The 21,122-nt window shown below is 42.2% G+C and overlaps 1 protein-coding gene across 3 annotated transcripts; it reads left to right on the forward strand.

The window, feature by feature from the left end:
* Positions 1-4,063: 4,063 nt before the first annotated feature.
* brdt (bromodomain, testis-specific) lies at positions 4,064-20,461 on the forward strand. 3 transcript variants are annotated; one of them, XM_042058130.1, is made up of 21 exons: positions 4,064-4,156; positions 8,246-8,546; positions 8,831-8,968; positions 9,059-9,197; positions 9,430-9,557; positions 9,708-10,076; positions 10,457-10,585; positions 11,082-11,291; positions 11,772-11,953; positions 12,063-12,337; positions 12,713-12,814; positions 13,249-13,377; positions 15,101-15,162; positions 15,358-15,553; positions 15,802-16,170; positions 16,501-16,559; positions 16,916-16,982; positions 17,115-17,188; positions 17,291-17,487; positions 18,457-18,688; positions 18,849-20,461. In XM_042058130.1, exons 2-21 carry the CDS (start codon positions 8,349-8,351, stop codon positions 19,011-19,013), a joined length of 3,420 nt encoding a protein of 1,139 aa, XP_041914064.1. In that variant the 5' UTR covers positions 4,064-4,156; positions 8,246-8,348; the 3' UTR covers positions 19,014-20,461. The 3 variants fall into 3 exon arrangements, with proteins under 3 accessions (XP_041914064.1, XP_041914063.1, XP_041914065.1); XM_042058129.1 differs by having other exon boundaries at positions 4,101-4,800; XM_042058131.1 differs by lacking the exon at positions 15,802-16,170 and having other exon boundaries at positions 4,102-4,800.
* Positions 20,462-21,122: the final 661 nt, after the last annotated feature.

Consider the following 21,122-nt stretch of genomic DNA (forward strand, 5'->3'; position numbering starts at 1 on the left):
CATAGATAAAAATCTTAATGTCTTACTTTTGGATGGAAAAAAAGAATGAAAAACATGCATGTGAAAGAAGCAGATGGTTTTTAAAAAATCAGAATCTGTATCTGGATGTTCAAACATTTTATCCTGTCTGTTTCACACAAGGTAACACCTAATTTCATCTAGTCAATACTATCCCATTGGGTATTGTGTGCATAATGTTTTAGTAAAAAGAAAATGTAAAGAACCACTGGACATATTCTCTAAAAGATGTGGCATATGAGTAACCTAAGCTGTAGATCTCTTATCTGAACCTTATCACATTGGTCTGCTACAATCCAGCCATGTAAATACACAGCAACCTGCCTTGAATAAATCCCATCACAATGTCTAATTGAGGGCCAGTTTCTTTTTAGAGTCTATGAGGTCAGTTTTCTCCCGTCTAAAAGGAGCATAACAACAGTGATACATTTGGGCCTCAGCCAACATCATTTTGAACACACAGATATTCCAGTTGCAGATTATCGGATTTACACATTATGGGAAAAAAAACACTATGAAAAGTGACTTGAAAGAACATGCCCACAAAATATAAATCAATTTAATAAATTGTCACTGCATGGCACTTTTTTATCTTGAAAGATAATCTGTGATAAGGCTATCATTCTCGGGAGGTTTGATTCAAGGCCTCAAGCCTTGAGTGTGGCTTCAAAAAGTCTGGCCTTGGCGCTGTACTACCTCTAATGCACTTATCAGAAGGAAACATCACTGCACTGCAACAAGCAGGATGAAGTCAGTCCACACCCACCAAATGCCAGGGCCATCCTTAAGTCAAGGTGGATTATCCATGATAAGGCACATAAAGGTCATGTAATGTTAGCTTTCAGCCTTGACTTTTATGAATATCACTCAGACTGGTGATACTTTGCTGGATGTTAAAGTTGAATGTTTTTTTTTTCAGAATTGCTCATTGTGTGTGTGTGTGGATTTGTGTCTGTCTGTGTTTGTGAAAGAGAGAAATAAAGAGACATTTATGTATTGAATCATGTTGTTTTTTTCCTTGTTTGTTTACTTGTTTACAATTTCTTTCATTATTCAAGTGTCTCCTATTGGGGAACAGGGTGGCAGGGTGATGTATTTTTGTGTTTTTCACACATTTACATGTGTGTTGTCTTTGGGCTGTTTGTTTATTTGCTTCCTTCTCTATCATTATACACGTACCTTTTTCAGGGTGGGGGTGAGGGGTGGAAGGGTGCTTGAGCATGCATCGCCCTGAACAAACAGGATCTCTGTCGCTTAGCTGGAGCATCTCTGGGAAATGGATAAGCTTTGTGGCTGGTTACAACCTAAATGTCAGAGCAAGTGATATCCCACTAATGAGACAGCACCTGTATTCGACAGAGAAACTTTGTTTTCGGAGCGTTGTCGTGCTTCAGCTGAGAATGTTGATGTGCCGCTTTGGAGTGTCGGCGGGAGCATCCACTCAAAGGGCTCCTCGTAGCATCTTCCGCAACCTCATGCATATGTATGGCCCTGGCTGGCACAGGCCGCTGTGCTGATGTCTGTTTGTGTGCTCTCAGCATTCTCGCCCGCTACTGCGACTCAGGCAAGGAGGGAAGATGAGAGGCCATCATGTACACAAGCCTGATGTTTTTGTTCTTTGATTATTAGAGAGAGACACACACAGGCAGAGAAAGAGTGTGCAAGTGTGTGTGTGTTTGTGTGTGTGTGTGTATGTGTGTGTGTGTGTGTGAGAGAGAGAGAGAGAGAGAAAAGACAGAGAGAGAGAGCTACCTCTGTATTTTGATATTTATTTGTGGCCTCATAAAAGGCCTGAGCATATTTACATGCTGTGTGCTTTCATATTAACAATCCATTTTCATTCAACTATTGAATTGGGTGTACAGGGACCTAGCATGGTAACATGACACCATGACACCTCATTGCCTTCATTGAACACTACTAAGCAGGATCGTTTGGCATAGCATTAACACTCACGTAAATAAGTAAACACATACACACCAAGGAAAGTTGCAGATGTCTGCCTTCTGTGGCACAGAACCACAGACAGGTCAGTGAGAGGAACAGGGGCTTGAGAGCATTACTTGGCAAAACAAACACAGCAGCTTTGTTTCACACTCTAGGTATGGGTAGAGACGTTGGAGAAGTGAAAAAGCAAATAGAAACATGGAATGGACACTGAGAGCATGATACTGCTGCTGGAGCAAGCTCTACAAAAACAACCCATGCCTCTGCCAAAGAAATGCACTGTCTTTTACCCTCATGAACACCACCTCTGTGCAGTGCTCTCATGAATGTGCTTACAATGTTCATTTTATCAGGTGTTAAAAAGTACCATATGATCTAATTGTATTTTATAGTAATAAAAGAGAACATCTGATTCACGCTGTTGCCTCTTTTCCTCAAGCATCTTGTCTCTTGAATTGTTTCTCATACATGACGAACGACCTCACTGGAATGTTGAGCATTAACCCTTGAACTCTTGAGTCTCAAAGAATGATTGGGTCTTTCATCTCAAATACAAGCAAACAAAGAGGGCACTTTACAATGGCTGCTGAATTCTTTCCCCCATAAAAAAAGAAAAACATGCGATAAAAAACATCTGTTGGAGAGACATAAATTCACCAAAAAAAATGACACTTTATTCTAACCCTCTAGGATACTCCTTTCTCTGAATTTGGTTGGTACAAACTAAATCTAGAGGTCCAATTTTCAATATACTTGAAAATGTGGTCAATGCTGCTCTCTTGTGGACCATTTAAAAATATTTGTATTAGGCCATCTCCTACACTCAGGCATCCATGCATACATGTAGTTAATTAGTAAATTGGCTTAAACAGGTTTTGGAAATTATATTAGGCTTGTGCACATATTATTTCAACAATCAAATTGACAAGATAATTAACAAAAATGATGGAGTAGCCTAAATGTTAATTATCATTATTATGTTGAATAATGCATCTTAATCATGGGCGGATTATGAACTTTCGGGGCCCTGGGCCCAGATGTATTAAGGGCCCCCCACTTATTGTCGTATATGTGGGAGGGGGGGGGGGGGGGGGGGGGTTGGGGGTCCATTTTTAATTTGTTTGATGGGATTTCCTGTATTCTGGTGCATTTTGGGGATGGCCAATACTAAATTCAATCAGATTCATAGCCTACATCCTGATTTGTTGATATTGAGGCAATGATTCCATGCAAAAGCTTGGGCTTCAGGGCTCCCTGACCCCTTGGGCCCCTGGGCCTGGGCCCGGTAGGCCCGTGCAGTAATCCATCCCTGATCTTAATAACAATACGAATGTGAATATATGCATTCAAAATCTGCAAAATTGCATAAGCAGATCTTTCTTTCAGCTTGAATGAGGTGACCGTTTAAATCAATTAGAAATGCTTTTGTTTCCTCACATTAAAATATAACAAATTATCCAAAAGGAATGTGTGTTATCTCTATCCATATCATAGACTTGCTATATGGAAAAGCTTTGGCTGTATTTTGTAGACTCTAGCGGGAACTCTGAGCTAAATTTGAATTTGCTCAGTGAGTGAATAATTTAGTTTAAATTGAATTAGTTGAATTTAATTAAATTGAATAAGTTAATCTTTCGGCCTATTAAGTTTATCGAAACAAAGAGCTAATGTCATTGGGGGGGAAAAAATAAGTAGCCTAGGCTAATTTCTGAATCTGCTTCAGGTCTACTTTATTAGGCTATAGGGCTGTCTGGCCCAAGCATTCTGTTAGGAGAAAACTTGTGAATAAAACAGTTTCCAAGCATTAAGACACTAAATTTAGTATAGACTAATTTTAGACTGAAAAATTAGCATTTTAAAACAACAGACACCTTTGTTAAAATCTTGATGAGGCATGGAACTGAAAAGATTGAGGACATCTCCCATCATTTAAATAAATTAGCAAAGTGAGTAAAATCCAAAAACTCCAAACCCAAGAGCAGCATTCGTTTTAAATGCGATCTAGCCTTTCCAAAAACAGGGCTAATGACGTTACCCCTGGCGTCAATCCCTTTGCCAATCAGTTCGGTCGCCGTACACATGCGCATGACGAATGTTACCCGCCCCTTTGTCAAGGCTGTCTTCGCTATCATATCATATCTAGCGCTTACAGAATACTGAAGCTACGCGGAGACAAGCATGCAGGGTTTCCGTAAGTTTAGGCGTTTGATAGGTAGTAATTTGTAATTTTGAAACAACTGACTGGATGAATTAGTTGAAGTTAACCAGTACTTTCCCAACAAATCAATGGAATGTTCTAGAATGGTCATGTGATGTCCACAGACCAGTTATGTCGTACTTTTGAAAAATACTCTGACGTACATGTCCTTGGTTTTTTTCGAGTATTTTCGCCGTGCAACCTTACATGTAGCTCTTTAAGGGATGGATGCTTAACTAAAGTCTGTCAGGTCGACGGTGAACACTTAAAATCTTGCAAGGGTACATTGTTTGTGTTACTTGCTCGTCGTCTTGAAAAACGAAGAGCACTGTGGCACGTGAAGCGTTTTGACCAATTGGAGCTCGAGTTCCAAACAGAAGGGTATAAATACCAGGCGGTTAGTCAAAGAGACGTCCGCCATTGAAGACTGCCTTGCTGCGAAAACTAAAAACAAGATTGTACATTGGTTGTTTTTCAGTTGATTATTTTAAAATACAATATAAAGTTGGGTAATTATATAAACGCGAGTAACAGCGTCAAGATCCAGCACGTCTCAACTGTCCAGCAGAACATCTCGGCTCAGAACGTCTGTCTCAGTTCGGCAGTAAAAACACTCTTGTTGTGCCAGAGACGGAAAGGTAAATTTTGAGATCAGGTTGAATTAGTTAACATTAACTAACGTTTGACGAAGCGATCTGTGTTGACAGAAATCTATTTCTGTACATAGCCTGTATGTGAATGTCGTGACTTGGCTGGGGTGGACTGATATCTGCGAGGGTGGAGGGCCACTAGCCTAGTTTTTAAAAGACGCAATTCTCTACGTGTTGTCTTGCGACACGCTAAGGCCAGTGCTTCCTGTCGCCATTTTGTTGCTAGCTAGCCAGCCAAAATATCCAAACATGGAGACAAACGTGTATTCAGTGACCCCATTTTAAGAAAGTAACTATGATTAAAATGTCATGTTTCTATCTTAAGTTAGTAAGAATGGGAAGTGTATTTAGGTATAAAGCGTTGATTATTAAGCATATGATCAGTTGGCTAACAACCATTTGTTTTCGTGTTGACGTGCACTGTAACGTTAACGTTAGCTAACGTTAACCACAACTGTTACTGTTTGACGGTGCTGATTGCATCATGCAATCTTGGGGCATGGCTATGGTTATTTAACGTTAATGGAGTTTGCAAGTAGCCAACGTGATGGTCATCGATAACACGTTTTTGCTATGCTGATGGCCCAGGAATTGACGCAGTTAGGCAAAGTTGCGTATCCATTAACGTTATTTTATCTCCAGGCAACGATCATTAACCAGCGTTAAGGTTTATTGGAACGATAACATTGGCTAAGGTATCAATAGCAAGCTAATGTTAAGCGATAAACGGTATTTTAAGTTACCCAGTTAAGTTTCGAAAATGGTAACGTTAAACATTAATGTTGTGTTTAACGTTAGAAGTTGGCAGCTGTCTTTTCTGTCAAATATAACGTTACTGCTTGTACGAAAAGTCTTTAACTGGTAATTCATCGTAAAGTAACGTTAACTTGAATAGGTAACGTCATGCAGGTAACCTTATTGACATGCTTATCTGTAAAGATAACCGTTAAAATGTATTAAACACATAAGTTGACCACGAATATGTAACCTTACAAGTTTACTGGCCAGTTTGTTTACACTTTCAGCAGTTATGACTGCGGTGTTCCATCTTCGCAACTCTCACCCTACACGTTGGCAGTGATCGTTCATTGTCGACGTTAACTAAGTTAATAATTGCCCTCAACAAGCTTGACATGTAGCATCTCAATGGCTTCTAATTATTCAAACACAAATTGTAATCGTCTAGAAAATAAATAAAAAACAAATGCCGCAATTGTTTCCTTTCTTCCCCCCTCCAAACGGACAGACTCGTCATAAGTTTAAAATGACAGGTCTGTTGTTCCCACGTTTGACTTTAGGATAATGCGAATGTGTAATTGTTTTGTTTTGAAGTGATAGATTATTAAATAAATTTTTGCCTTTGTTTATTACATGATACTCTTTGTTTTTATTTTGAACTGAATTTGTAAGTCCTTGGCAGGGCTAATAGTTCATATGTAAAATCAAATGTACCTCCTGCAAATAAACTGAACAGAAAGCTCTACATAACTTGTAATGTAAATTATTTGATTGGGTATGGGCCAAATCCATTATGACAGAAGATGCCCAATTTGAAGAATTGAGTTCTTGATCGGGGTAAGTGGTATAAAATGTTGCATTAAGTGTTGGAGAGGTGTTGTGGATGTAGAATGATCATCAACATGGGTTGATCATGATTTGACAGTCATTCTTTCCGTTTAGCCTTTGTTGGCCCAATGCAATGTTGCCTCAGTCTTTGCATAGTTGTCCAGTGTTTCAATTGTTTTTGGAACTTCCTGGATAATGTGTTAGATTTTTGGCAACAACTTTTATGTTCAAAGAGTTTATGAACAATCAATGTCCAGCCAGCCAGTGTTGTGCCCATGTATATATGTTGTCAACAGTATTGTGGTATGAATTGGTGGAAGGTTTGTTGGCCTTTGATTACTTGTCAGGGATGTTGTTATTTTTCACATGCCTTATCTTGGGACCAAATGGTAACACATTCATTATTTGGTCCATGAGTGTATGGTCAGTTTGCCCTCTTTATCCTAATTCCTTGTCCTCCCCCAATCAAGTGCATCCACTACTGTCTGAATATTCGGTGCAGTAGCCACTTTTTGTGGATGGAAGAGCACTGTGTATATTTGCTTCTGAGTATGTTCCATAAAGTATCGGGCCATAGTTCTGTTCTAGTCCACTGGTCTGGGTGAGCAGGTAAGCTTTTAATACAAAGTGTCCAGAGTGGCATCATTAAATTATGGATCAACTTGGGGCCTTTAAGTTTTTCTCCACTTACGTAGGCAATGTTATGATTGGTTGTACTGTCAGTCACTTAGGTCTTTGGTTTTCCTTGTGGAGGAAGTACATATGTGGAGTCAGTAGGTGGCAGTGGCCACCACTCAAGCAGGACTTGTAGACATAGGATGTTGGTGTACTGGGTTCTTCCATGTAATGGCATGCTGGTGTTACATTGTTGACCATCCCCGAAACCATTTAAAATTGTCCTTTGTTAAACTGGCATCACTGGGCAAAACATACTAACAGGATGAGCATTTCTGGCTGCTTAATGTCTGCCAATTGGAAATTAAGTCTGAACATAGATTATACTGTATTTTATGTTGTCTTAAAACCTATAATAAAAAAAAAAAAAAAAAATATATATATATATATATATATATATATATATACACTTCTGCGATGTATGGTTCTCAAAATATCAATTGTTTACCATGGTGTTCAAGCAGTGCTTGCAGTGTTTCATTTAATCTGCTTAGCTGTGGGCCAGTGTCGGGTTGGAAAACTTTCCTTCAAGCTTAAAATAACAGAATTTCAAAAACAGTGTATCCTTAGTTTAATAGAGGCGCATGCGTGGTGAATGTCCTTCTATGACACCATATATCTGAAAAGGAATGGATTTGAGTGTATTACAGAACTTCATGGGATGAATGCTACTGCAGACCATAATCCATTTTAATGCCTATCCATCTAAAGCCATTTCATTTTTTTTTAAATAAAGCACCAGAGCTGTTTGCTCTTTGTGAGTTGTTTCTTTTGTACTATATTGCTACTTGTTTTGGTGGGACATGTCTAGGGTTGACACGGCATAAGTTAAGTTGCCAGTGGTAGAATTCTGTGCTCTGGTCTGCTGAGCTGAATTTGATGTCCATGGCTGGACAACTAGCTGGCTTAACTAATCAGAGTATGAATCCTGTTTGACAAAGGATTTCTTAGGGCTTTAGTAATCCCTTTTGGGTAAGGCAGCACTGCGTGACCAGATACTTCTTTATCTTTTTTAAAATTATTATTATTTTAGTTCTGGCAGTCCTGTTTTTACAATGGTCCCAATGAACTGGTCCTTTTGTTTTTCTCATTTCTGATTTTTCATGAGTAATGGTGTGAGTGGAATGGTTGCGTCAGCAAAAATAAAACATGCCCCAGTGCTGAACATTCCTCTCTCCCCCTCCCCATCCAGTGGTACAGGCAGAAGATGTGCAGTGAGCACTGAACCGCCCCCTTCAAAAAAACGCCCACAGACCCTCCGCTCTGGGCTCCCACCCCCTGCTGTCCCCCTCGAGATGTCGGATGTGATGCGACCTCCCATGAACACGACGGGCGGGAATCCCCCGCCTCCAGAGTACAAAAACCCCAAGAAGCCCGGCCGTCTCACCAATCAACTGCAGTACCTGGACAAGGTGGTGGTGCGAGCGCTGTGGAGGCATCACTTCTCCTGGCCTTTCAGATTCCCTGTGGATGCAGTCAGGCTCCAGCTACCTGTAAGTAGTGCCAGCCCCCCATAGCAAGGGTTACCAGGGTGTCAATAAGAACAACAAGTATGGTCAAGCACTGTAATAATGAACAATTTTGACTTCTTTTTGTAGTCTGTGGATTCTTGGATATGATATTGATTGTCTATTATACCCTGATTAAATTGAATTGAAAGACAAGTTAAATTATCCTTAATGTTATAAGGGTCATTTACTGTTTCTGGGCAATTGTTGGATCTAATATGGTAGAAATCATTTTTATGTATTATATTTTGTGTTCCTCTTTCCCCAAGGATTATTATACAATCATTAAAAAACCCATGGATCTGAACACAATCAAGAAACGTCTAGAAAACAACTATTACTGGAAGGCCATGGAATGTATCGAAGACTTCAACTCAATGTTCACCAACTGCTATTTGTACAATAGAGTAAGCAGACTATTGTCTCTTGCAAATGGGTTCATTAAGCAGTGTTGAACATACTGTGTAATCTAATGATGTCTTATCCTCCCTACACAGCCTGGAGACGACATTGTCCTGATGGCCCAGGCTCTAGAGAAGCACTTCCTGGAGAAGGTAGCGGATATGCCTCAGGAAGAGACCGAGATGAGTGCTGTGACAACGAAGGCTCCGGGGAAGGGGAGGAAGTCGTTGTCAGGTGCTTGAGCGTGTCTTGTCCTCGAGGGGGTCCCCCTAGATAAAGCTGTCTACACCATTATACTGCATTCATGGAAACATACTGCCTCCCATGAGGGCCTCTAACCGCCCCTTGTCCTCTCTCTCTCTCACTCTCTCTCTCCCTCCACCCCCCCTCTCTCTCCATCCCTCTTTCCCTCCCTCCCTTTGTTTTTCTTCCTATGCGATTCTTTTCTCTCTCTCTCTGCCTGCAGGCCTGGTGAAACAGAGGCCCCAGTCTCCCGTGTCAGAGGTTGTGTTCCAGCAGACAGTGACGGTCATCCCCCCAGAAGCGCTTCACACCATGCCCAGTACCCCTCTCTCTGCTCAGCTCTCTGCAAAAGTTAGTCCCCTTTTCAGACAGACAGATAAACCTCCTCTAAAGGTGGAGTGTTTTGGTGTTTATGATTTGTGTCTGATATGCACCTATTTGCACACATGTAAACACACACGTGACAAATGCTGTCCCTCTCTTCGTCCCATCTCCGATTAGATCAAGAAAGGGGTGAAGCGAAAAGCAGACACCACCACGCCTGTGGGCTCCACGCTCCCCAGCTGCGAGCCGTCGCCATGCGTGGACGAGGCCAAGGCGCTTAAGGTGATCTCCCGGCGGGGCAGCGGCCGGCCCATCAAGCCCCCGAGGAAGGACCTGCCTGACTCGCCTCAGCAGCATCACCATGGTGCCAAGAGGGCCAAGCTGTCAGAGCGCCTCAAGCACTGCAACACCATCCTGAAGGAGATGTTTGCCAAGAAGCACTATGCTTACGCCTGGCCCTTCTACAAGCCCGTGGACGTGGAGGGACTTTGCTTGCATGATTACTATGACATTGTGCAGCAGCCCATGGACATGGGCACCATAAAGGTCAGAGCCCTTAACCAATAGCTCAGTCTTCTTTGAAGAGGAAAAATTCTTTAGATTGTGTAACACTAGTGAGCTGGCTATCGAATATCTCTAGGAAGATTAACTTCATTGACACACAAGACTGCTTTCATAATTATGTTTCATTGCATGTAACTTGAATATGTATGTGTATCGTGAGAGTCAATAAGCATTGCATGTTTGGTTAATAAAAGGCGCTCTAAGATATGATGACTGTCAGCATTGCTGTCAGCGATACCCTCAGAGTTGCTGTGAATTAGTCAGATGTGCGTTTTCCCCTGTAAGCACTCATGGGATTAACTTGGCGTAGGTGGAAGTATATGTGGGTGGTCTTGAATATACAATTTTTTTTGCCTTTGCAGAGAAAAATGGACACCCGAGAATATACAGATGCCCTGCAGTTTGCGGCGGACGTTCGGCTTATGTTCTCTAACTGTTACAAATACAATCCCCCCACTCACGAGGTTGTTGCCATGGCACAGAGATTACAGGTGCGTTTCAGCTCATCGCAACCTACATGTGTTGTAATGTAAGACTGTATTACTTCAGTGTGATCTGAAATAATATATGTGGCAGTGGTTATTAATAATGCTATGCCAACAGATATTTAAGAAATGGGTAAAAAATCTTAGGTCAAAATCAAAGATATATTTTTTTTGCAGATGTAATAACTGTTAGGACAATGTCTCCCCTCCACCCTCATCATGATGAAACTAATACTCAAATAGTGAATTGGTAATTATAAAGCTGAAGAAATAAACACAAATCCCAGCAATGGTTTATAGATTCTTAGACAACGTCAGCCTTTAATCAGAAAGTCACAAGGACATCAGCCTTTATTAGAAGCTCAAAATCCAAGATGGGGTCCTTCAAGAACATCAAATATTACCTACGTTGATGTGAGAAGAGAAGTGCGGGGGGGGAAAGAATCAGAATTTTGCTGCCGGAAAGCCTGAAATTGACGCACTACTTGTTTCCTTGTTATAGGAGGTGTTTGAGTCTCGCTTTGCCAAGATTCCTCCGGAGCCGGTGAAGAGTGATCTGCCCGTGCGGCCGCTGAGCCAGAAGGAGAAGAGGCCAGTGAAGAGCCCCTCCAGCTCGGAGAGTAGCGACAGCTCGTCTGACTCGGACAGCTCCTCGGAATCTGAGGAGGATGAGGAGGAGCGGGAAAAGCGTCTGGCCAATCTCCAGGAGCAGGTCCGCTCACATTACTGTCCATTTTCAGAGCAATGGCAACTTCGGTCGTTTGAAAATGTCACTTTCTCCAAAAAAAAATGAATTGGTAGATCACTTTGTATAAGTGAATTTCCTGTTCCAGGTCTAATAGGCTGACATAATATTCTTTCCCTTTGCCATCCTCTGAGGTAATTTAAATGTATGTGTGCCTGAGTGAAGCCACTGTCAGCTGTGTGTGTTTCTGTAAGATTTTAAAAAAATCAGCACTAATATTGTCAGTGTCATGGGCACTCCTAATTCGAGTTGCTCCTTCACTAGAAATCTGTTGCTAGGCACCGAGTGTTGGCAGAGAAACAAATTAGATTGGCTGGTTGTTAGTAGCGTGATGATCAAGCATAGTATGCTTTCCAAAGATTTAGATTGCGGATCGCTTGATGATGATGATGACGATGATTATTATCATTAGTTTTGCCAACTGTTGTTCATCAATATCTAATGCAGCTGAAGGCCGTCCATGAGCAGCTACAGCTGCTAACACAAGTGCCCCTTCTGAAGCCAAAGAAGAAAGAAAAGTCAAAGGACAAAAAGAGGAAAAAGGAGAAGGAGGCCACCAAACGCAAATGGGACGACACGAAGGGCCACAAAACCAAGACCAAAGGCCAGAAGAAGGGAAGCAAGGCCAGGTAAAAGACCAACATTCCATCTCTTCTCCTCTCCTGCAGAAATTCATAATCTGCATCATGAGATCCAAGTCACTAAAAGTTGTGTTCCTTTTGGAATGTCCTCCTGCAGTCGCCAAAAGGACGCGATTGAGCTGTCGGAGGACGAGGCTCCGGCTCTGCCCATGTCGTACGAGGAGAAGCGGAGGCTGAGTCTGGACATTAACAAGTTGCCAGGGGACAAGCTGGGCAAGGTGGTGACTATCATCAAGGCCCGTGAGCCTGCGCTGCGTGACACCAACCCAGAGGAGATCGAGATCGACTTCGAGATGCTCAAGCCGTCAACACTCCGGATGCTGGAGGCCTTCGTCCAGACCTGCCTGAGAAAGCGACGCAAAAGCTCCAGCCGTGAGTACATTTTTTCTTTTTTTTTTTTTTTATGATAACACAATACTGTGCCTTTTAAATGCCTTTGAAGTAGCACATAAAACACTGTTTGAAAAGCATTTTCTTAGGAATATTGTATTCACTTAGACCAAAGTTTGCAATCATACCAAACCAGAGAGGTTTTTGTGGGAAAATGCATAGCTTGCCTCTGAGTAAGTCATGCATTGCATTAGCACACTGTAGCGCTGATGATGTTCCCTGAGTGGAGGTCATGTGTAGTTTCGGTCGGGTCCCCCAGGTCCCTGTGCTTGAAACCATGAGTCACTGTTGCCTGTGTCAGCTCTTTCCATTGAGCGGAAAAAAGTTCACTCTCCTCTCGGTTGTAATCCTCCGCAGAGAAACAGGCGGCGAAGCCCAAAGGAGAAAAGCACGACACAAAGAAGGAAGCTGACAAACAGAACGGAGGCGAGGAGCTCACGAAGAGGACGAAAGCCAAGAGTAAGTGCTGAGTTGATGGTGAAGGACACAGCTTGCTTTATGAAAAATCACATGCTGACTAAAAGCAGACACATACTAGCAAAGACTAATCACAAGCGTGTGTACTTGGATTGTTCTTCGCTGTTGTCCTTGTTCTTAATGCATAAACTTGGCTGGTTGTTTGAAATGAGGTTGCAGCAGACTTTGTAATTTTTTGTAAGATGCTATATAAGTCGGCATAGTGTGCTTCATGTCGCTGGTCAACTTACCTAACTATTCCACTGAAGTATTTTTCTAATTCTAGATATGCAAGCCTGTTTATAAAATCAGTGGGTTGAGACCTCTTTCCCAAGCCCACTCAAAACAGTGGTAATAGTTGACATGTTTTTGTGTATGAAGCTTATCTCTGTCTCCTTCTCTCTCTCTCTCTGCCCCTCCCCCTGTCCTCCCCACAGATGAGGCCCCCTCAGCGGTCTCCGAGATGGGCCAGAGCTCGCGCCTCAGCGACAGCAGTAGCTCCTCCTCCAGCTCCGACAGCAGTAGTAGTGATTCTAGCTCCTCTGATAGCAGTGACTCTGAATCAGGTTAGCTGTCTCACGCTCGGCACTCTTATCCATCGCCCCCCAACCCCACTCCACCCTTCCACTTCACCTCTCCCCCCCCCCCCCCCCTCCCTTCCTCGCTTTCTGTCTTTCATAGGGCGAGGATGCACAACGGCACCGTTTTTTTGTTACACCTTCCACCAAAAAAAGGACAAGAGAAAAATAAACGAGCGGAGAAATAAACGAACTTATGAATAAATAAACGCTAATCTGTGTCTGTGGATACACATATCCCCCACCACTATCCACCTCCTTGCAAAGTTCACCTACGTCACTTTTTTTATCTCCTGCTGGTAAAACCAAATACTTGAAAGTTTAACTCATTTAGGTTTTATTTTTTAGTGTGTTTGTCGTTTTGATTTCATTTAGTTGAATTGGTGTTTTTTTTTTCTTCTGTATTTCAAGCACTTTTTTCCTCTCTCCTTAAGAGAATAAACTATCACATGAAACTATTTTCCCCTCACATTTCATTTTAGAGCTATATTTATTTGTTTTTTTTTTAGGTTTTGATTTGTTAACATTGCAGTTGCTCTATGTTGTCTCACCCACATCAGTAATGGTAATGCTGGGGCATAAAGAAAAGCCAATCAATGTCCTGTGGTGCAGTAGACAAACATGCCTCTACAGTTCAGTTTTCCTCCCCAGTTTACAGTGGCATCCTATGGAGTTATTGCATAGCCCTTTATTGGCAGCCTTTTTTAAAATAGTTTGTAATCCTCTGAACAGCCTCAATGCCATCAGCCATTTAAAATGTTGATGTTAATTTGCATGTGACCAAAAATGTCCCATTTGGAATCCAACTAGTTGTGCTGCCCACCCCTCATCTCTGTGCTGCTTCTTTAGGCCCCAGTGCTCACCTCTCTGTACTTCATTGTAGACTGGGTTTTGGTTGTCGCATCAGTTTCCTTTGTACCCGTTTTTGTATTTTTCTTTTCTCGTTCTTTTGTTATTTTTTGTTATACAAAGTTTTATATGTAGTTTGTTTGACTTAGAAACAAAGGATACACTGTACATTACACTTGTTTTATGTTAAAGGTACCCACTAGATTGTAAACAAAGCAGGATAGGAGCTGGACCAAATGAAGGTTTAGACTAGAGTCAAGAGACTGTCATGCTTTTACATCAAAAAGCAGGAGAATGTGCTGTTATGTAGCTTTGTGCAAATTGTTTGCGTTTTACCTTAAAAAGGTATGAAGCTTTTTCATTGGACTTTGAGGTTCAAATAAAAAAAAAAATCATAGACTGGTGTACATTTTAAGATTAGTGGTGTGTTTTTTTTATTTTTTTATTTCACAAAATTCTCTGTATTTAATGTCCCGTCACATAGTACAAATTTAGTATTCACTGACATCGCACACACTACTGGTACTCCGTATTAGCTGAAGCTAGTGATGAGAAGAAATTGGCTCAAAATTATATAATTTATTATAGAGGTAAGTTACTTTGATTAGTTTGTGTCTTGTGTCTAGTTTGTGCTTTTGGTGGTTTTGTCATTGTTGAGTGTTCAATTCGATCCTCCTTTTTTATGGCGATTTGTATATACTGGACTGGAGTAGTAAAAATACCTCATTGCACATTTTCCATTGGGAAGCTGAGTCACACATGGTGTTGATGCATAGGCATAGGCATTCCTTTGTAGTTATGAAGCTTGGCTCAATTCTCCGACTGCAGTGGTGATCATGTGCCTTGTGTGCGTGTCTTGCAGAGAAGAAAGCAAAGCGGAAGCATCATAAAACCAGCGCACACAAAAAGAAAGTAAAAACAAAGGTACTAATAGTCATTCATTTCTTAAAGTCATGACCCAATCCAGACAATGTCTGTTTGTTTGGAATTTGGATGTACTGGGTCAAGAAATGCTGTGATGGTCACGTGTAGGAACAGTAGTCACTGCCCCTGGATGTTTGATATGAGAGACCTGCAGCAGACTTCTTAAAAGGGTGGCTGTAATGTATTTTTAAACAGGAGTCGAAGCGTGCAGGCCTTCTGAAGGAGGGCCCTGTAGGAGAGGACCCATCACAGGCATCTCTTCAGACCAGCGGGTCATCAGATCTTCCCCCTTCAGCCCGGGAGGTTTCAGCCTCCACTGCGGAGTCTAAAAGTCTGACACAGAAGCGGCATGGCATTCTGCCTCCAACAGAGTGCATTGTATCACCCCCAGGTGTGTGTGTTTTATGTGTTTGCATTAAACAGAACTACATTATCCCAAAGAAGCATCCTTTTCAAGATTTATTTAAGACTGTTGTTTTTAAAAAGGCTTGGTCTGCTTGGAAGGGAACAGATCGGATGACGTTGCCTCCTTTTAAGTGACATTTTTAGGCCATATGCTGACGACTAACACAAACACGTTTTTTATTTACCTTTTTGTTTTTGACTCTTTCCTCCCTCTGATCCCACTGTCTCCTTCAGCCTTACATAGTTGCCTGCCCCCACAGCCAGCTCCACCCAGCACCAAAGCAGCCCCTCTACCTCGCAAAAACCGGACAGGCCCCCATACACAGCCTCCCATAGAGCAGGACTCGGTGATGACCACTTCCTCACCAACAACACCAAATCCCAATACCCCCACACCTTCACACAGAGATGCGTCAGACACCCCTGCTGAAACAATTCCCCTTTTCTGTGGCACTAGTGCCACCAGTTCTCCTTATCTGTCCCCAACCGATACCTCTGCCCCCATCCCTCAGCCCCTCTCACAGGAATCGGGACTGGAGCCGAGTTCTCCTGGTCCTTTGGAGAACCCTCTGAAGCCTAGTAGCGGTACCCAGCAGGAGGAAGGTAAGACGGATCCACCTTGACCCGTGTCAGCAAACAACCTCCATCTCATGCCTTCCCTGCTTCTCCCCCACTCTCACTCAACACCGACAATTTTACCTCCTCAACAGGATACAGACTCTGTACTCTTGCATGATTTCTAGTGTGTCTTCTGGCCGCCTGCTTACATGCATGTTCTGGAGCTCCGTCGAGTGTTTTGGTGTCTCTGGATGCCTCTTCTCCCCCAGCTGCTCCCTGCCTGCACTCGTGCGCTGCGTGTCCCTGTGCTGGTGAATTAATCTGTTGAGAGGCGAAGGGCTAATTTCTCCTCTTTGTCTGTTTGTTTCCATTCAGTGCCACCTCTCCTGTCACCTTTGACCTCTCCGCCTTGTGTGGCTACCACCCCCACAGAGGTAAGAACTTGGTCATCATACTTGTCCTTGACCAGTGAATTCATACCTGTGTAAAAACAGTCATGACAAGTTTGACAAGGATTTGTATCGGTTAAACTGTGTTCGGACTGGTTTGTATTGGGTTAGTATAGGGTCACTGTACCTTTTTGTTGAACTGTTTTGGATTGATCCACAATATGCTTGGATTTTGTTCAGATTTTGTTAAAATGGTTTTGTTGGCTGTTTTTTTTTTTTTTCTGCCTTGACCTTTCACAAAGGCAGTTGTTAAGCCAGTGAAATAGAAAAGTTAAACTGTTAAACACTACAATGTGGCGTGATCAGAAACATGATCCAAAACTTGTCTGTCCCTGCTGCAGCCCAACACACTTGCTCCACAGAAAGACGAGCCTGTAGGAGATCCCTCACTGCAGTCCAAACTGCAGGGTAAGCAGGGTGTGTGTGTGTGACAGAGAGAGAGAAAGAGAGGGGAGGGGGGTTCCATTGCAGTAAGTTCCATGCACTGCAGTTCCCCTCACTGTTATTTTTAATGGACTTTTTTTATATACACCTCTGTAGGCACTAGACATCATGACGGCGAAGATCAACTCAGACCTAATGCGGACTTGGTCAAACCCAGTCAGCCCAAAAAGGTGCACATTCAACTCCATTAAGCTCTTCACTTCCAGTATGTTGCTAATCTCCCCATTTAAGCTGACCTAAACGCTGTTCTCAATCTGGGTAACCACACACAGGATATAGTACTGAAGAACGCCGACTCCTGGGCAAGTCTGGCTAAGATGGCTTCGCTGGCCCCCTCTACACTCAAAGCTTCCAAAGAAAGCTTCCAGCAGTTCCGCAAGGTTGCCATGGAGAAGGAGGAAAGGGAGCGGGCGCTACGGCGACAGCAACTGGATGCGGGTCGTGACCGAAAGCCACAAGAGAGAAATGGGTATGGCAGGCAGTTAAGAAATACCTGGGATGCATGAAAATGCTATTACAATGTATAGATCATTTGAAGATTATGCTCTGGACAAGTTGCCTGGCTCTGGTCCCATTATGCATCTCCTGATGCTAAATGTCTCCCTAAATGTGCCACTGCCTACTTGGCAAGTGGATGTTGATTTAACCGCCACATTAATAAATTGCCAGCAGTGTAAATTAATATTTGAAAATGTCAGCTAATATCTTAAAGATCTCACAAACATTAAGTATATAAGTATATATACTCTCTTGATCCCGTGAGGGAAATTTGGTCTCTGCATTTATCCCAATCTGTGAATTAGTGAAACACACTGCACACAGTGAACACAGTGAGGTAAAGCACACACTAATCCCGGCACAGTGAGCTGCCTGCAACAACGGCAGCGCTCGGGGAGCAGTGAGGGGTTAGGTGCCTTGCTCAAGGGCACTTCAGCCGTGGCCTACTAGTCGGGGTTCAAACCGGCAACCCTCCGGTTACAAGTCCGAAGCGCTAACCAGTAGGCCACGGCTGCCCACATTGACACTAAGAAAACCATCCAGGATCTTAGTAATCATATGAATGCATCTTCTCTTGGCATAAGAAATGGGAAAATTAACTTAAATTAAGCAAGAAAGCTGTAAATGTAAAGCTTTGTGTGCTAACCCAGTGACTTTCATAAAATGCCAAACCTGTTGCCACCAGCAAGAATGTGATAATTTCGACTCATTTCACATGTGACGAGATTAGTTGCAGTCAGAACAGAGTTCATGTACAGGGAAAGTTCTTAAAGGAACAGGAGCCAAAAGAGTGTTCAGTTTTCAGGGATAGAGAAGTAAAGTTGTAGAATTGCTTATTGAAAGGAGTATAAAGAACCATTGTTTAAGCACCTTTAATATATTTCTTTCACCAATTTTTCTACTAAATCATATAAAAATTTCCCTCTTTGATGCTATACAGTCCCCAGCAGCCATTGCGCTCTGAGCCAGAACCTCCAACCAGGCAGGACTCGGTGGAGTCTGGTGAGCTGCCCATAATCGCTGCCATCCTGGACCAGCCTAAGGTCACGGAGGAGCAGCCAGCTGAGGCCAAGCCTTCCACGCCGCCTCCCCAGCCGGGCACACAGAGCAGCATGGACCGCCAGCGCGAAATGGCTCGCAAAAGAGAACAGGAGCGGCGCAGGCGAGAGGCCGTGAGTGTCTAGTTTCTGTGTTTGGGCATGTTGTAGAAATTATCTTCATGGGATTTCTGTGTGGCCCTCTCGGACTTCTGAACATGTCTGGACCTCTAGATTTTCGCTGGGCTTTGTATTTTGTTCTATACTTAAACTGTTGAGTTTCCTTTATCCCCAGATGTCCGGTGTGATTGACATGACTATGCAAAGTGACATCATGGCCACGTTTGAGAAGAGCCACTCTAGCTCACTCAGCTACAAACTGACTGGAATCCTGTCCCCCTTCGCAACTCCCACATGCCCTGCACCTTCCACCTCAGAACCAGAAGTTCAAGATGCTTGATGCCTGAACTTTGAAACTTAACATCTTTGACGACAGAAACGGGTCACAGTGTTAGAAACAGGTGGTTGAGTTTGAAACTGTAAAACAAAAGAAAAAACTAAGTGAGGGTGGAGTTTCTGTCATAAGAGGGTGTGATAAAGCATGCATCCTGTAGATATTGTACAGTGTTAAATATATAAATATATATATAAATATACATGTATGTATATGGCTGAATGAGGACCAGATTCTTGCCTTTCTCCTTCATACCCGTTCCTGGGGTTCCAGGAACCATCTGCACTGAGTCGCTGTTGATTTGTTCAACAGCAGACCTTTTGAGAGGGAAATTGGGGAGGGGGGTGAAAAAATGTTCTACACAGAGTAAGTTTGTGATTATTTGATTGAACTTAGTCTCATTTAGTGCTTTGAATCTTACCGTTTCTCTCTATTTGGTAGAGCATTTAACCTAGGGGTCTGAACTCTGGAAAGTATCAAGTTGAAGAAAAAAAAAGAATTGCATTCCAGTTGTTGCAACTTAAATGTTATATCCAATTTTTCTCTGCTGGAGTTTTGAAGTGGCAGTACCATAAGTGAACTGTTATAAATGGGGTCGGTCTGTTTCCCCTAGTGTTTCATTTACTCCTCTTCAGTGATGCACCACTAAAGTATGTTAAGTGTTATATTTGTCTTATTTAAATTGAGGGACAAAAAAGGTTTTTCTATTTTCCTTTTCTTTTGTCAAATAACTCAATAGGCTACATGCAAGTAAATATTGGAAGTGTTTGTTAATCTGTAATAAAGAGTTTACATATTTTGTTACTGTATAAGTACCAGTTAAAGGTTTATTTTGTATTTTTGGGGGGGTTAATATTGTTTAGTTGTAGCCTGTTTTATTGCCAAATCTCAGTTTTCAGTGCATGGGATTTCTGAGGGCTTCATTCAAATGAAAGATTGTCACTTAATTGAAATGTTAAATTTTGGTATCTTCATGTACATTTTGAACACCAATAAGAAGGCATTATGTTCAAGACAACACTCAAACACGTTCCCCTTGTAAAATGTTTTTTTTTTTTTTTTTCAATTTTACGTCAGAATCTGCTATTTGACCATAGCACGGCCACTTTATATCCCTTTGCTCCTGTGCACATGAAAGTAAGGTGCCATAGAATCAGTGTGCCCCCCTGGACGCTCAGCTGTGCGCCTAAAATGTCTACTTTCTTGCAGAATGTTCTAAGTGTTTTGGCAAGTGAGAACCTTTTCAAGTTGTAGAGGTGTTTTTGTTATTTCTTTGTCCAAATGTACGGTTGGCCTATCGTCTATTTCCTTATTCCATTAGCACTTTATTCTGTATCTCACGGTATGAGAGCATGCCATGCTATAAAAACATAAAATAATATATAATTTACAAAAGAATCGTAGGCCTACTGTAGAGGTTAACGCATTAAACAAAACAGTATTTTCCGTATAAATCGTTGTCTTGTCTTTTGTGTGTTGGCTAATCTAAAACGTTTCTAATGTAAAAGATAATTTGTCATAGGTCTGGGGAGGGTCGTGACTCGATAGCCTCTATCCAGGTTTCAATGGATGGCGCATAATGACCAAGATGCTACTCTCACTACTACAAGGTCAACTCCATCGCTCTTGAACCTGATCAGTCAGACCGACCTAATCTGATGTGCGTCTTGTCTAACCACTGTGTTTTAATTAGATTGACAAGTTATCAGGCTTATTTACAATCTATAGTGGTAGGCTCGATGGAGTGGTAAATATGAAGCACTTTCATTAATACTCATCCTAGAGTTTAAAGGTCAATCTCATGTTTGACCCTTAATGCAACACTGAAAGTTAAGCCATAGCCTATCTTACTTGATTACTTATAGTCTATTATATGCAGTCTCTACGCTCCAGTTGTAAAATGACCATATGGGAACGTGCAGTTGCCTAGGCATAGTAGACATGATTTCATCCTTTTAATATTTCCTGTGCGTTCTTCGCATCTGATGACGCCGCGTGGAATGCTCTCGGCGTTATGGACGCTGGTCCATGCCCTTTCCAAGAATAGAAATGATGTTTTCCAGTTTTATTCCCATGCGCTCATATTGGAATGAAACGCTATCTGTAGACCTATGT

The sequence above is a fragment of the Alosa sapidissima genome, chromosome 12, assembly GCF_018492685.1.
Source record: "Alosa sapidissima isolate fAloSap1 chromosome 12, fAloSap1.pri, whole genome shotgun sequence".
In the NCBI taxonomy this organism is placed as follows: Eukaryota; Metazoa; Chordata; class Actinopteri; order Clupeiformes; family Clupeidae; genus Alosa; species Alosa sapidissima.